The sequence below is a fragment of the Achroia grisella genome, unplaced genomic scaffold (genome assembly GCF_030625045.1).
Source record: "Achroia grisella isolate CSIRO2021 unplaced genomic scaffold, CSIRO_AGI_Agris_v1 utg780, whole genome shotgun sequence".
In the NCBI taxonomy this organism is placed as follows: Eukaryota; Metazoa; Arthropoda; class Insecta; order Lepidoptera; family Pyralidae; genus Achroia; species Achroia grisella.
Genome location: NW_026713020.1, coordinates 7464478 through 7481712, shown reverse-complemented (window position 1 = coordinate 7481712; position 17235 = coordinate 7464478). Strand labels below are relative to the sequence as shown.

Sequence of the window (17235 nt, the reverse complement as noted above, 5' to 3'; positions counted from 1 at the left end):
TAGTGTAAGCACTTTTGAATAGTCATATTTTTTTATTCTACCACTCAATCGGAACGCAGACTCATCACAAGAAGAATGAGCAAGAAAATTGTGTGTTGCTCTTTTAAATAAAAGTTGTTTTAAGTAAATACATATTAAAAAGGGGCATTTTACTATTATATTAAAAAAGTAAAATATTGTAATTTATAAGTCTAGTTATATCTATCTATGAAAAGCAGAGTCATAGAGAATGGGAACCATTCGGAAAGACCTGCAGACGCTAATAAAGCCAACTGTGATAATAATAACTTTGGTAGAATAGAGAGGGCAGGTAATAATAAAGACATATTTGATAATTGAGCAAATATATGTAATATATTTCAACAAACAAACCATACAAAACTCGATAGTCCTCAGCATCTTAATTGACTAGAGCTAGCAGGTGTTTTAGAAGCAAAAAATTATTACACTGCTAAATCACATAGTCCTTAATCGATCCATGTAGTGATCCAGTTTCGTTGTCTTAAACTAGTACCATACCAGTATACTTGCGGGTATGGTGCTAATAAAAGATTACCAGACTTATAAATCTCCATTAAAATCAAATTGTAAAATTTATTCACTAATAAACAGTTCTTCAGCTGGAACAGCTTTATATATAGCTTCAACAGCATCAATGACAGCTTCTATTGTAGCATAAATTGAGGGACCAGCCATTTCTTTCATCACCACTTGCCAGTTAGAATTCATGAAGTTTATCACTGGGTCCGCTGCAAAAATAAGGTACAATTAGACATTTAAATGATCAAAGATAATATGGAAATTTGCGCTATAGATTTATCGGTAGCTTTATACTGAGTTAGTTGTCTATTCACTTTTGAGGCACATATAGTTACCTCCATTTCTTTATTTTGTTTTTTTCTACCTCATGTACGGAGCGTACATGAGGTAGAAAAAAACAAAATTATTATTTAATAAGTATTTGTTTATCTCATTTATAAATGGATTTGATATTTTTTTAAAGATAATACTGGCATAATGGTCTCATTTTTTTGAGTTTAAGGGTAAGTTTTTCGTACTGGATTCTAGCTGTTACCTACTTGATCTTATTTTTTGGATAAAAACTACAGCACGTCTATTTTCTTGACACAATAGTGCTTGCTTTAAATTTCATTAAGTCCCAATCAGCTCCTCAGTTGTGCAAAAAGACATATATATATATATATATATATATATATATATATATACAGACATACTTTAATTACTGATTTTGTAGACAAAGTCAACTAGATGAATACCTTAAAAAAGAAATGGTTTGATACGTTGATGAGTAAAATTCCTAGGTACTACTTTGGACTTAAAATAATATGGTAACGCATAAAGGTGTGCGCTATTTTCTCTGCCATGTACTACAAGTCGCTATATCATTCAGAGTCGTACAAAAAGAATAATACTTTTCGGAGTAGTTCTTTCAATTTCGTAGAAATTTAGTCTTTAGTAGGTAGGGTAAAGACTTCTATTAGAATCTATTCAATAATCTCAATTTGTAAATTAATTCTATTGGATTCAATCAATTACTAATTCGAGTCAACATTTTAATAACCACTCACCAAGAACTTTATTCCCATTGAACAAGTTATCTAATTGGAATTTCGCGTTAGTCTTGACTTCATAAGCATGTTTCCATTTAGCAATATGCCAGTGTGGTTTTCCGTCTTCGCCTTGTACAGTCGTCAGATCACTGGTTGTTTTAACAACCAAATCCTCTGCAAATTTAAATAAAATAAGAACTTGTAAGAAGACAGCATCATCAAAGTCAACGTTAAAACAATTTGTTTATTTAGAATATCTTTGTCACTTATACATAATATATTTTCTTTTATCTCGTCACTTGTATTTTCTGGTTCGGCTAACTACTTAAGTTGAGCTGAATTAACAAGAAACTCTGATACATTTTTTTATCTTACTAACATGCCATTATACTGTACAATATTTTACAATTGCATATAAACTACAAAAATGTAATTGTATAATAAGTTACTGATTTTGCGTATAGTTCAAAATTGACAGTTGTCAAATTTCTTCGACCATCTGATGTGATTACAATAGTCATGTCGCTTATTAACGATAATGTTGGGAATTTTTTTTTATTAAATCTAACTTGTTATATATACAGTGCACAGCCCTATTGAAAAGTGCTGAAGAGCAGAACTTCCACGGGCCGAAGAATGAACGAGGTCGCAATGTCACAATTTCAATATAGTAGTTGGACAGTTTTAATTGGAATATTGTGAATTTCATATTAAACCTGTAAAACGCTGACTATGTTTCTGTGGCAACTGTAGTTTGCGTTACGAGTTCTGAGATACATACGTTCAAACATTGATTGGTGTCACAACTATTTTAGATATACGAGTAGTTTTAGTTAATAAGAATGTAGTTTTTATAAAATTAATTTTCAGTTCAAAACTATTTAATTTTTTAGCCTGCTGGATACGACTAACTAGCTCTAATAAACTGATGTTGTTAAGTTAAATAGAAGAATTGATGTTAATATAAACTATATTAAGTATACTCACGGACAGTTAGAACACATTTTCCTTCTCCTTTCACCGGTAGAACTATCATCTGTCCATCCATCTGGTAATTGCCCCGCCATTCCGTGCTACACCGCATGGCAATGACTTGTTTGTTTTTGGCAAGGTCATTTCTGAAAACAATTAATATCAATATAAGACTTGTAAGAATCTGTCTGTCTGTCTATGTAAAATTTATTTTACCTTTCTCCTCCTAGTTTACTAGTGCGTTTTTTTTTAGATAAAATAAGGTGATGTGAATATTCTTCTTCAATTATCGAATGGAATAGGGGTATGTACACAGATAGATGAATGAATCACTGTAATCATTGTGTTGATACTGTAGCTCCGCATGTTAATACTGATACATCTCGTTCTGACAATTTAGAAAATCTATTCTTAGTGGATATTTTTGTCTGCATTGGTTCTATTACAGAATTTTGTTTCAAATTTTCATTCTCTTGTAAAATATATTTTACCTTTTTTCTCCTAGTTTCTTTTTTTACTTAATTATTAAATGGAATAAGGATTATACGATACATTTATGCTGAATCACAACGACTAAAGATCATTAGATCATGATTTTTCGGAGAAGAGGATTGTTAGTAATGTGGACTCATCACCCCATTACTAGCAATGTACCATGTCAGATTGTCAGGCCTGCACGCGGTTCACCCTGAAACCATCGTGATAAATTCCTAGTGAATTTGTCACGATGTACTAACTGATCCGACCTCATATTCATCTTATCCTGCACTGATGCTCAGCCAGCGTAAACCGTTAGCACAAGCAGGTGGACCATTCCATTATCATCCGTAAAAAAAGAATCACACGTATTTACAATAATACTTACTTAATAGCCTCTATTTTGCATCCTTTCAATCCGGTTACAACATTATCCGAGAAGGTGACTTCTAATCCAGCTGTATTGCTTTTTACTAATGGAATATGCAGCGGGTCCAAAGGTTTAACTCCAAGTTCAGGTATACCAGCTGCTACAATTGGCAGAGCTGCTTGTGCAGACGCGAGTAGACAAGCATTGTCAGAACTTTTGCAGGGCTTGATGAATGGTGCTGAAGAAGAGAAGAAGAATTTTTAGCAATGCTGATTTCTACCCATCCGGTTTTTCATAGAAGAGTTTTGCTACTTCAGCAGTATTTGCCTATTGTGGATTGTTCAATTTATTTTGTTTTCGTTACGAATCCAATAGAATAGAATAGAAAATCATTTATTCAAATAAACTTAATTTGAATAATAATAACAAAATTCGGCCTTTTATCTACCGCTCGATCGGAAAGCTGTCTCTAAAATGGCTGGACCGATTTTGAAGGTACTTTTATTAGCAGGTAGCTGATGTAATAAGGAGTAACTTAGGCTACTTTTATTTTAGAAACAATCCTTTATTTTAGAAAAATAAAGTTAAGTTTCACGCGGACGGGCACAGCTAGTGGTAAATATGTAAGTAAACGGACTCTCTTCAGGTTTTAATGGTTTTATTAGTTGGGTTGTTTCATGTTTAGAATAGAGTAGAAGAGAATAGAATACAATATTTTTAAATCACACAATCTTACCTGAAGCACAGTTAACACTATATATAATGGCCAAAAATGAAATAAACCGTAACATTTTGATGTCCTTACACAAATTAAAAACTAATACTTGTCCTAAAGTTAACTAGATAATGAAGGATCACCAACATTTCGGATGTTTATATGTACCAAAGATTGTGACGTTAGTTGCCATACCTATTCATAATAAGTATTACTCATACATACAAGGTAACGACAACCTCGGTAATTTAGCAGTTTAGCTGTACGAACTTCCGACGGTCCCAGGTTCAAAGTCAAAGTCGACATTATTATTCTTATAGGATATTGTTTGTATCTACATATTTTTTTTTTGTATTAGTTGTACAGATTCAATATAAGATCTGCTAGTTTATGACTGGATGGTGTTATGTATGTATAATTTTATTTGTTAAAATTAAAATTAATACAAGATCGCGGAATTTGTTACGATGATAGAAGAAAGTTATCTTTTCTTCTTTTTGCACAGATTTGAGATTTTTTTATTGTTTGAAGAAAGAGTTGAGAAACTTGGCATAGATATATATAAGCAAGTTTTTTTTTGGTTTTTTATTTAAAAAAAAATAGTAACTACAACAACTATTATACATTAATGAAGTTAACATTATGTTCTTGTAATAAAGAATTTATCATATTTTTTAATTTAAGTATATATATATATATATATATATATATATATTATATTACTATAAATGGCTCACAAAATTATGAGCTACTAAGTAATTTCTTTACACAGAAAAAATAAAGTCGCCGTCTGTATGATACTCAACGGATTTTAATGCAATTTTCAGCAATAGATAGTCATTCACGAGGAAAGTTTGTATGTATGTGCTGAGAAATTAAAAATGTAATTGTGCGAATCCGGGACATGTTGCAATTTTTTTATTAAATAGTTTTCTTCCTGGAAAACGGACTACCTTTATCCTTACTAATATTATAAATACGAAAGTAACTCTGTCTGTCTGTCTGTCTGCCTCATTTTCGCGCCAAAACTACTGAACCGATTTAACTGAAATTTGGTACACAAATAGTCTAGATCGTGAGAAAGGGCATAGGCTACTTTTTAATGCGAAAAAAGGGTTGTAAGGGGTTGAAAAGGAAGATGACTGTTTGTATGGAAATATTGTCACTTTTAAAGCTAGAAGGTTGAAACTTATTTTTAAGCTTTTGATTAAATATAAATAAATATGACATTCAAAATTTGTAAAAATATTACGTAATAAATGAAATAAGGGATGAAAGCTAGAACGATGAAAATATTTTATTTGGGTTTTTTGGATTAGATTATAGAATACTTTTTCTTCATTCGGTCAAGGTCACTATAACACGCGGACGAAATCGCGGGCACAGCCAGTATGTATATAAATAATAAGAGCAAAAAATTATAAAAGTAAAAATCTTCAACTGTGATAGCAGTTTCGTAGAAAATTTTGACATAACAACAGGTAAGTTGTAGTTTTTTCCAACTTAATTGTACGCTACGAACATTTTAGCTGTAGTGGGTGATAGGTCAGCAAACATTAACCTTCCCAAAGTGATATACGTCATCGCAGTGGAAATATGTATATGGAAATATATATTAAAATGTGCTACCAAAAACATATTTTTGTTCCAACATTTTAGGTATATGGCGTCCTTGACTTTCGCCAGACAGACATTGAAAATAAAAACATTTGTTGAAATTACCTCTAATATTTACTATTATAATTTTTTTCTATTGTTATTAAATTAAAAAAATATATAAATTGTTGTATTTTTTATATATATCTGTCTGTGGAAAAAACCGTTTTTTTATGTTATATATAGTAGACTAGCTTTTGCCCGCGGCTTAGCTCGCGTTAATTTATCCCCTTTTAGGGGTGGAATTTATCAAAATTCTTTCTTAGGGTATGCATACGTCATAGTAGCTTTATGCATGCAAAGTCTCAGCTCGATCGGTTTAAAATTGACAAAGTTTAATACAAACTTTCATCCCCTATTTTGTCCCCTTGGGGGTAGAATTAATCAAAATCCTTTCTTAGCTGATGCCTACGTCATAATACCTACATGTATGCCATTCGCATATATAATATTAGTAATAAGTTCATACATTTTCTGATGAGCCGTTGAGTTAGATCAGTGAAAAAACATATAGTTTTGTAACAAATTTATACCTATATGTAATACTAGTTGTACCTGCAACTTCGTCCGCGTGGAAATTAACAAAAAAGTTAATTAGAGATATTTTCTAAAATAAAAGTATCTTAAGTTACTCCTTATTACATCAGCTACCTGCCAATAAAACTCCCGTCAAAATCGGTCCAGTCATTTCAGAGATTAGCCGGAACAAACAGACAGACAGAGACAAAATGTAAAAAATGTTATTTTTATTTTAGTGTATGTACCGTATTTATATTCATACGCATGTAGTAAAAAACGGTTATTTCAATATTACAAACAGACACTACAATTTAATTTATATGTATAGATATAAAAGACAGTAAGTGTTGCAAAATATAGATTTACTCTTAGTGAGTACTATATTCGGATATTAACGTCGTAAAATATTTTTACGGCACCTGTTTACGAGCACTTTGAATACAAACCATAAGCATTTGCAATTACATATTCTTTTACTTCAGCACTAACCTTTAATCATTTTATAGTGATGATCTTTGTAGAAAATTATATATAATAATAATAATAATAATATGTCGGTGAACGGTCTTATCCCAACCAGTCTGGAACAACATCTCAGACGGTTGGGATTCCGAGGCGGCTCACTCCCGGGAAGGATGCAGAAAGCGGTGCTCTTAGATTCTGCCCGCATTGTACGCCGGTTTCTCTCCCTGGGGCCCTGAACCCCGGCCGACTGTGCTTCTGCCGGGGGTATGTTGCCATCTCCTCTCCTTAAGGAGATGAGAATTTTTGGGAAAAAATAATGATAATAATCTCAGGATCATCAATTCACACAGCGCCATCTAGACCCAAGTTAGGCTAGCCAAACCTTGTGTTATGGGTACTAGACAACTGATACAAATACATAGATATTTTTTTTCGTAAATACATACATATTATACATAGAAAACACCCAGACCGATACAAACAATCATACTCATGAATATAAATGTTTATGCCGTGCGAGGAATCGAACCCGCGACCATCAGACGTGAAGCGGTGTGCCAGACCGCTACACCACCGATATCGTATATATAGCTATACATATATATAAATAAGTATATGTTTATTAAGATAGTATTAATTCCAATTGTGGTTGTCAGGTTTCCGCAGTGAATATATGTGGTCTCACACATGCTAATGGTAACTGAATTAAACAAAACAATATAAAATCATTATCTAATTTTATACAAAACATTTTGTTTAACAGCAGTGTTGTGTCTCATTAGGTCAATAAAATATGACCCGAGGTCGTCATATTTTATTGACCTAATGAGACACAACACTGCTGTTAAACAAAATGTTTTGGAAACTATATTTTAATTTAGATTTGATATGGATATATAAATTATTCAGTCTTTACACGAAACAGTGTTCTTTTTATTCGAACTATTCTAATGCCTTTGGCGTTTACAGCTTCACCGAACGATAGGGGACGAGTGCAGATGGTACTCAGACATATATATATGTATATGTAATACTAGCTGCACCTGCGACTTCGTCCGCGTCGAATTTAACTTTTCTAAAATAAAAGTAGCCTAAGTTACTCCTTATAACATCAGTTAACTACTAAAAAAATGCTGGCATAATCGGTTCAGCCATTTCAGAGATTAGCCGGGACAAACAGACCGACAGACAGACAGACAAAAATTGTAAAAAATGTTATTTTGGTGTATGTACCATATTTATATTCATATGCGTGTAGTAAAAAACGGTTATTTCAATATTACAAACAGACACTCCAATTTTATTTATATGTATAGATATGTATATATATTTGTTTTATAAATAACTAGCTTTTGCCCGCGGCTTCGTTCGCGTTAAAAAGTATTAGGTATAGTTTTCTGCGGCTTTACAATACTTTCATCACCTATTTTATCTCCTTAGGGATGGAATTTATCAAAATCCTTTCTTAGCGGATGCCTACGTCATAACATCTACCTGCATGCCAAATTTCAGCCCGATCCGTCCAGTGGTTTGGGCTGTGCGTTGATAGATCACTACGTCAGTCACCTTTGAGTTATATATATGTAGATTTTACTTAATAAACACTTGTAATATTGTTGAAATGTTTACGGAAAGTTAATAATCAACACAAGCTGCAGTCAATTGTACCTATCGATATAAAGTTTGGAGCTCATTGGCTCTATTTGGGACCGAACTTTTCTAAATACCCTTGTTGTCTGGGTCTGAATGATCTTTGTTATGATGTCATTGAGTTTGAGGGTTACCCAATTAGTATAATTAACTGGGACTACATTATCAGCAGAAGAAATAATATTTATTCAAATAAACTTAATATAAGCACTTTTGAAAATATTCAACGTTTCATATCAGTGAGAAGTTGTTTAGAATTAATTACACGTAGCAACAAAAAAAAATGTTTTTCGCTAAAAGCAGTACTGTCTATAGAAAATTTGTATTAAAATCCAAGCTTTTATAAAAATGTGCAAGAGATTTTTTGTGCGTAACGCAGACTCATTACAAGAAGAATAATAAATTTTGTTTGTTGTTGATAAGACACTTAATATCATAATAATAATAATCTCAGGACAATTCACACAGCGCCATCTAGACCCAAGTTAAGCTAGCTAAAGCTTGTGTTATGGGTACTAGACAACTGACACAAATACATAGATCGTTTTTTTCGTAAATACATACAAATTATACATAGAAAACACCTAGACCGATACAAACAATCATACTTATGAATGCAAATGTTTGTGCCGTGCAAGGAATCGAACCCACGACCATCGATCGTAAAGCGGCGTGCTAGACGCAAGATTATAAAAACGATTATAATTATAAAGAACATAGTGTTAGACCACCGAGGTCGTCGTCGATTTAATATAATATTTTCGTGGAGAAGGTGAAAGGTAGAAGAAAAAAATAAAGAATTCTAAAACTAAACGCAAAACTTAATGGTCTAAGGAAAGTAAGCGCGTAATGATAAAAAAAAATCCACGTATCATATTAGTCAGATTTTCTCTAAACAATTTCGTTTAGAATGACAGAAAAACTCATTAGTTCATTCTTATAAACTCATTCTTAAAAACCAAGATTATGAATAAAATTTCAAATGTGCAAGAAGTGTCTTTTGTAATTTTTATTTGATGGTGACACGTTTTTTTATATATTTAACATTATAATATTTGCAGAATATAAAAAATACATCTATATTTAGTGTCATAATATAGTAAAAGCACATATTACATAACTTTAATGTTGTGCAGAATGTGTTATACATCGCTAATTATGCTAAGAAATGACTTTCTTCTAAATTTGTAGAGATATCATTTATTTGTATTTTATTAATATTGACTTCTGAAAGTGTCAGTAAGGGCCTACTTATAAACATAAATATTTAAATTTGAATTTAGAGTAAACCGAGTAGATAGGAACGTAAATATTTACGGCAAAGACGCAAGGTCTCTAAATAGAGATAGTACTGAAGACTACTAGATACATCGTAATTTTATTCAAATTCAAATTCAAAATATCTATATTCATGTAGGTCTATTACAGACTCTTGTGATATGTCACATCTACCATCAGTTCGGAATGAATTCGAGATGAGAAGAACTAACAAGAATCTCAGCTCGTATTCTTTTTTTAAATAAATGTTGTACACATTTACAATAATACAGATAAATTATCATCATCATCATCATCATCGCAGACCGGAAGACGTCCACTGCTGGACATAGGCCTCCCCCAAAGATCTCCACGACGATCGGTCCTGCACTGCTCGCATCCAATGCCTTCCAGCGATCTTGACCAGATCGTCGGTCCACCTTGCTGGAGGCCTTCCCATGCTGCGTCTTCCGGTCCGTGGTCGCCACTCGAGGACTTTACTGCCCCAACGCCATCTGTCCTACGAGCTATGTGCCCTGCCCATTGCCACTTCAGAGTCGCAATTCTTCGGGCTATGGCGGTCACTCTGGTTCTTCTGCGGATCTCCTCATTTCTGATTCGATCACGCAGAGTAACTCCGAGCATTGCCCTCTGAGTGACTCTGAGCTTACAGATAAATTATAATACATTTAAATTCAAATTTGGAAGAATAGAGTGACCACCAGCATACGCTATTACAAAAACAAAAAATCTAATCAGTGTTCGCAACCTGAACAGACCAGTCCCCACAAGCAGCACCCGTTCACGAGTATAACGTTAAGACGAGGTACCTATAATTTCACTGCGATATCTAGATCAGCTTACAAAGCAAGCTGTTTAGCCGCAGAAATAGGTGAGACTGAGGTACCCACGAGACGACTTTTTAGAGTCTACCACTGATAGTCCCTACAAAGTCTGCGTGGGTAAAGAATACTACTTTCCTACAGTGTTTCATTGTTGGATTTATTACCCATTTCCATTTTAAAGATAATAAACCGTACATATACAATGTGTGCATTAAGACCGTACCGTTACACACGAACGAATGTAATGGTATAATTTACAATGATAATTACAGACGAAAACGTTTTGAGTGTTATTTGATTACACACGATGCGTGGGTTGGTTACATCGTTACATTGTCTGTATGTAGTCAATTAGGTTGATTTTCATTACAATGTTTTCTTAATTCTGTATAAAATCACACAGGAAAATTCAATAAATTAAAAGTAAAGTTACATAGGCAGATTTGTACAACGTCATCCGAGTCCATGTCTCACTCTCGTTCATTCATTCGTAATTTATATGTAACATTCTTGTCGGTGGAGCTCTTGCCATTTTCCATTAAAACTCTTTAATTGTTGGTATATCATGACTACAACTTTTCCTAGATCCGCTTGATATAACTGTGTTTTGATCTTCCTCTTCTTCTAGTTCCTTCTATTTGTCCTTTAATAATATTATTCACTAGCTTTTGCTCGCGGCTTCGCTCGCGTTAATTAATCCCCTTAGGGGTGTATTTATCAAAATCCTTTCTTAGGGAATGCCTACGTCATTAGTAGCTTTATGCATGCAAAGTCTCAGCCCGATCGGTTTAAAATTGACAAAGTTTCATACAAACTTTCATCCCCCATTTTATCCCCTTAATCAAAATCCTTTCTTAGCGGATACCTAGGTCATAACATCTACCTGCATGCCAAAATTTCAGCCCGATCCGGATCATGGTTTGGGCTGTGCTTTGATAGATCACTATGTCAGTCACCTTTGAGTTATATATATTTAGATAAGGAGCCGGGTTCCTGTCGGTGAAGCTCATGCCATTTCCCACGATCTTCCATTAATCTCTTTAATTGTTAGTATATTGACTCCAAGTTTTTCCTTCATCTGCCTGTAACTGTCTTGATCTTCGCCTTCCTCTCTTTCCTTCTTTTTTCTTTGGACACTATTATTCATAGTTCATCGTGTCGTATCAACTGCCTCGACATGTTCCCCCGCCTATTTTCAAGATTAGGATTAGAGAAAAAGGCAGATCATAGTCTGTCTCTTTTCTCTAATCTTTTGCAGTACTTCTTTGTTTCTTATTTTATCTTTCCATCTTTCTCCTGCACCACATTACAAAAGCTTCCAGTTTGTTCTTTTCCTTTTGTATCAATTTCTACACGTCAAAGGCATTAGTGTAGATATTAGAACTATAAGGGAAGGTGATTATACTGATCTCGTTGTTGACTCTGCATATAATGTATCAATAAAAAAAAACGATTCAATGTATTTATATCATTTGTGTAGTACATAACATAAACTCTGCTTAGCTTAGAGATAGATGTCGCTGTAAGTTATCCTGAGATATTAATATTATTAGATCTCAATTCATCTCTCTCATTTCTGAGTAAACCGACCAGCACTCAACGTACCTTCATCACCTTTTAATTAGGATTCCCAGAACAAAACCAGGTGAATTTAAACACTCCACTTGATACGGATTAAACAAGGAGCACAGACTCGCAATCTGAATACAGAGTGACTCATTACCATGGCCTATTTTATTTACATGAGATGTCCGTTTGTTCGCATCCTTTCTAACGTGACATCGGTCGAGCCTTCGCAGACGCTAGAATCAAAATGAATGAATTTCATTGTAGTTGGATACCTAGGAACATAGATGTATAGTCTCTTTGTCGGCCTCTGTGCTTTACTTTTTTACTTTAATACCCATAACACAAGCTCTGCCATGGCACTAGATGGCGCTGTCTTGATTGTCTAGGGTTATTCATCTATTTATTACTTTGGCAGTTCATAATACGATTCTCAAATAATTATAACTAGTGATCGAAATTTCATAATTTATCTTATATATAAAATTCTCGTGTCTCGTGTCTGCCCTTATAACCATCCACATTCAGATGTAACACCTTCCTTAATATATGACCTTCAGTCATACGCATTACATGTATATCTTATATATAAAATTCTCGTGTCACAGTTTTCGTTCCCATACTCCTCCGAAACGGCTTGACCGATTCTCATGAAATTTTGTGAGCGTATTGCGTAAGTCTGAGAATCGGCTAACATCTATTTTTCATCCCCCTAAATGTTAGGGGTAGTCCACCCCTAATTTTTTTTTTTATTTTAAGGTAAAACAACGTTTGCCGGGACAGCTAGTTATAATATAGTTATGTTTCATTCTGTTTCACATTCAGTAAGACTATAGACAAATAATATTAATCTATTCTCAATTAAACCACAGAATCTAACACCCCTTACTTCCTTACCAATATCATAAATACGAAAGTCTGTCTATCTGTCTGAATCGCTTACACGCAAATCTACTGAATTGATTTAAATAGAATTTGTTAGCATAGATCCTGACAAATGACATAACTTACTTTCTAACGTGAAAAAGGGTTGTAAGGGGTTGAAAACGGAGATGAAAGGTTGTATAGAAGTATCGTCGTTTTTATAGCTAGAGGCTTGAAACTTATTTTTAGCCTATTGATTACATATAAATAAAGAAAAAAGGGTTGTAAGAGGTTGAAGAGGGATATGAAAGGTTCTATGGAAGTATCGTCATTTTTTAAGCTAAAAAGTTGAAAATTATTTTTTGATCTATTCCTTGAATATAAATAAAGTAAAAAAGGGTTTTAAGGGGTTGAATTTAATGGAAGTGAAAGATTGTATGGAAGTATAGTAAATTTGTACGCGCATTTTTCTTAAAAAGGGGTACAAAGTTTTCACTTCACTTATTAATATAATTGGAATATATTTTATTGAACTTCCATACTGCACTACAGTCAAATGTTCCAAAAACCATGAATTAACATAACACAAACTCAAATAAGACCCTTCACTGCAGCTCTTCGTTTAATAAAAGGACGAGTAAATTTATTCACCACAACGAGTTACACAGATGAAAGTGGTTGCATCTGAACTACAGTGAACTAGATTATATTTCGCATTCAGCAACAGAATCTCGGGGTCATCATTAAAGTTTTAAGCCGAATGCAAGCGAGTCACAATGCACCAACCATGTTAATGGCCCGACGTCGTCCGAGCGTACTGCATGAATAAATTACTTCTTTAATATAGCCGAATGGATTTAAACATCTCTGATATTTTAGGTATAATAGTTGACCCCAGGGGCAGTAAACATGAATAAATTACTTCTTTAATATAGCCGAATGGATTTAAATATCTCTGATATTTTAGGTATAATAGTTGACCCCAGGGGCAGTAAATATGAATAAATTACTTCTTTAATATAGCCAAATGGATTTAAACATCTCTGATATTTTAGGTATAATAGTTGACCGCAGGGGCAGTAAACATGAATAAATTACTTCTTTAATATAGCCAAATGGATTTAAACATCTCTGATATTTTAGGTATAATAGTTGACCGCAGGGGCAGTAAACATGAATAAATTACTTCTTTAATATAGCATAATGGATTCAGTCCTCGAGTGGGGACCGCGGACGGGAAAGCCTGGACAAGATGGATGGATGGATGGACCGACGTTCTGGTCAAGATCGTGTGAGTCTGCATTCCTAATGAGCGGTAGAATAAACAATGTGACTGTTCAAAAGTGCTTATATTAAGTTTATTTGAATACAGATTATTTCTATATCCTATGCTAGTTTCAATAGCAAACAGGCCTGTGAATGGCTAATGAATGAAATTAAGCGGTAACGGCAATCGTCGCTTTCTGACGGTTCATTTGATGGTAAGTGGTAACTGTCGTATATATACATTTTTTTTATTTGACAATTCACACAGCGCCATCTAGACCCAAGTTAAGCTGGCTAAAGCTTGTGTTATGGGTACTAGATAACTGATACATATACATAGATATTTTTTTGTAAATACATACATATTATACATAGAAAACAGTCAGACCGATACAAACAATCATACTCATAAATATAAATATTTGTGCCGTGCGAGGAATCGAACCCGCGATCATCGGTCGTAAAGCGGTGTTCTAGGCCGCTAGACCACCGAGGTCGTCGAATCGATACATGAACAGCACTATGGACATCACGTTATCATGTGACGCCCGTGATAACACTCACGCGTTACCGTTAGATCACAGAGACCGTTATAATAATATAAGCACTTATAATCCTTACATCCTTACTAATATTATAGATGCGTAAAAAACTGTCTGTCTGTCTCGCTTTCACTCCAAAAGTACTGAACCGATTTAAATTAAGTTTGGTACACAGACAATCTAGACCCTGAGAAAGGACATAGGCTATTTTTTAATGCGAATCTGTAACACATAGTAGAATTAGTGGCGCTCTCAACACGAGTGTTCAATAAGAACAGATAGGGGGGAAGGGGATTGTTAATAATGTGGATTGATAACCCCATTGCTAGCAATGTACCATGTCAGGTCGACCTCCACGCGGTTCCCCCTGGAAACCATCGTGTTAAATTCCTGGTGAATTTGCACGATGGGCTAACTGACCTGACCGCATGCTCATCCTATCATCCTCCACTGGTGCCCCGCCAGCGGAAATCGTTAGCGCAGGCAGGTGCACCATTCCATTATCAACCCTAAAAAAAAAAATAAGAACAGATATATTTCTTTTATTGTACCACTCTCCTATACTATACTTCTTGCTATAAGTCTCGTATCCGAATGATAGCAGACTTATAGCAAGAAGTGTAGATAGGTAGTGAAATATTATAAATATAAGGACCACTTTTATTGTGACCTTATACTCTTTCATAATTAATGTCATGTCGCAGACGGGTATTTTCATAATAATTCCACGTTTAATATAAATGCAGAAAAATTTAATATTATGAGCGCAAAATATTTCAGTGTCCAAAACTTTATCTCATTACGCAAGGCATTGAGATACGTAATTTGAAAAATCAGCATTAAAGTTTTAAGCGGATCACATCTCTAATTATGTTAATTAGATCGCGTAGACTCTCAGGTACAGTCCACTTCATTAATATCTATACTACATATAATGTTTAATATTCTACTATATACTATTGTTAGGGTTCACATCAGTATTGTAGAAAAATCCGATATTTTAAAAAGGTATTAGAAGAAGGTAGTTTGTGTTTAGTAAAGACTAGCTTTTGCCTGCGGCTTCGCTCGCGTTAATTTATCCCCTTAGGAGTGGAATTTATCAAAATCCTTTCTTAGGAGATACCTACGTCATTGTAGCTTTATGCATGCAAAGTCTCAGCCCGATCGGTTTAAAATTGACAAAGTTTCATACAAAGTTTCATCTCCTGTTTTATCCCCTTGGAGGTAGAATTAATCAAAATCCTTTCTTAGCGGATGCCTACGTTATAGCATCTACCTGCATGCCAAATTTCAGCTCAATCCGTCCAGTGCGTTGATAGATCACTATCTCAGTCACCTTTAAGTTATATATATTTAGATTATTATAAATATTGTAAATAGCGCCATCTAGTATTTAGACCGAACTAAGTTGTTTGTTATAAGATATTCGTTACCCCCGCTTCTCTCCCTATTAAACTGACTTCGGTCTACAAACACGGAGGTCGGTAGTTGAATAATTACGGCAGTCAACCTCCCCAAGGGCTCACCCGTTCCACCCCGACCACACTTTTACACACACACACGACACTGTCCTCGCCGGCGAAGACGACGACCCCCAACACACCATATCGCGCAATCAACTGGGCGCCTGCGCGCGCCCGGGCGCTCCACCCGCCCCTACGATCGATCCCCCATCCAATTCAAATGGGGATCGAAATTACGACGGCCTGAGCCGAGGTTCGAACCCCTAGTGGTGCCCTCAGACTAAAGTCGTATCCGTCAGGCAGGAGCTGGCCTTCAACCGCTTTATAAGTCCTTACGCGGATCTGGAGTGCCATCTGCACTAGCCCCCTAACGTCCGGTGAAGCTGTAAAGGCCAAGCTGCGGCTAACAGCATTAGAGTAGTCCGAAAAAAAAATTGAATAATTCTTTTTCGTTGAATAAGCCACGGCATTCAATCGACAACTACAGAACGTGCCGGTTGTATTTCGGATACTTAAGAGAATTGTATTGGAGACGGGTTTATCGCGGACTTAGTTGGGCCTGGGGGGAAGCTGCAAGTAATGAAGGTGAGTGTTAATACATTCTAAAAGGGCCTTTTAAACCTACACCCGTGTCACAAGTCACGGGCGCTACTTGAGGTTTCTCCACCAGTAGCCAACTTCAAAGCCTAAGTCGTCATCATAATTAGTGATTCTTATACTATGTATCCTAGGTGGAGCGAGGACATACGTAGGGTTGCGGGTAGTAATGGATGAGAAAGGCTGAAGATCGTACCCAGTGGCGTACCTTGGGAGAGGCCTATGTCCAGCAGATGATGATGATGATGATGATACTATGTATATCAAAATTTACTCATCACTATCTCTCCTTGTAATAAGTTGCCTATAGATTTAAAAAGTTTATTATATGCGGATGATTTTAAACGCAAACTAAAGGATTTTTTATTAAAGAAGTGTTATTATACAATTAATTAATTATAAAATAAGTGTAATAACATCACAATCACAATTCATCATAA

At 34.7% G+C, this 17235-nt stretch overlaps 1 protein-coding gene across 1 annotated transcript; it reads right to left on the bottom strand.

The window, feature by feature from the left end:
* Positions 1–266: 266 nt before the first annotated feature.
* Positions 267–4211, bottom strand: LOC131851087 (circadian clock-controlled protein daywake-like). Its single transcript, XM_059201516.1, has 5 exons — positions 4127–4211; positions 3409–3628; positions 2559–2689; positions 1590–1745; positions 267–749 (listed from the first exon to the last, which is right to left on the bottom strand). Exons 1-5 carry the CDS (start codon positions 4179–4181, stop codon positions 595–597), a joined length of 717 nt encoding a protein of 238 aa, XP_059057499.1. The 5' UTR covers positions 4182–4211; the 3' UTR covers positions 267–594.
* Positions 4212–17235: the final 13024 nt, after the last annotated feature.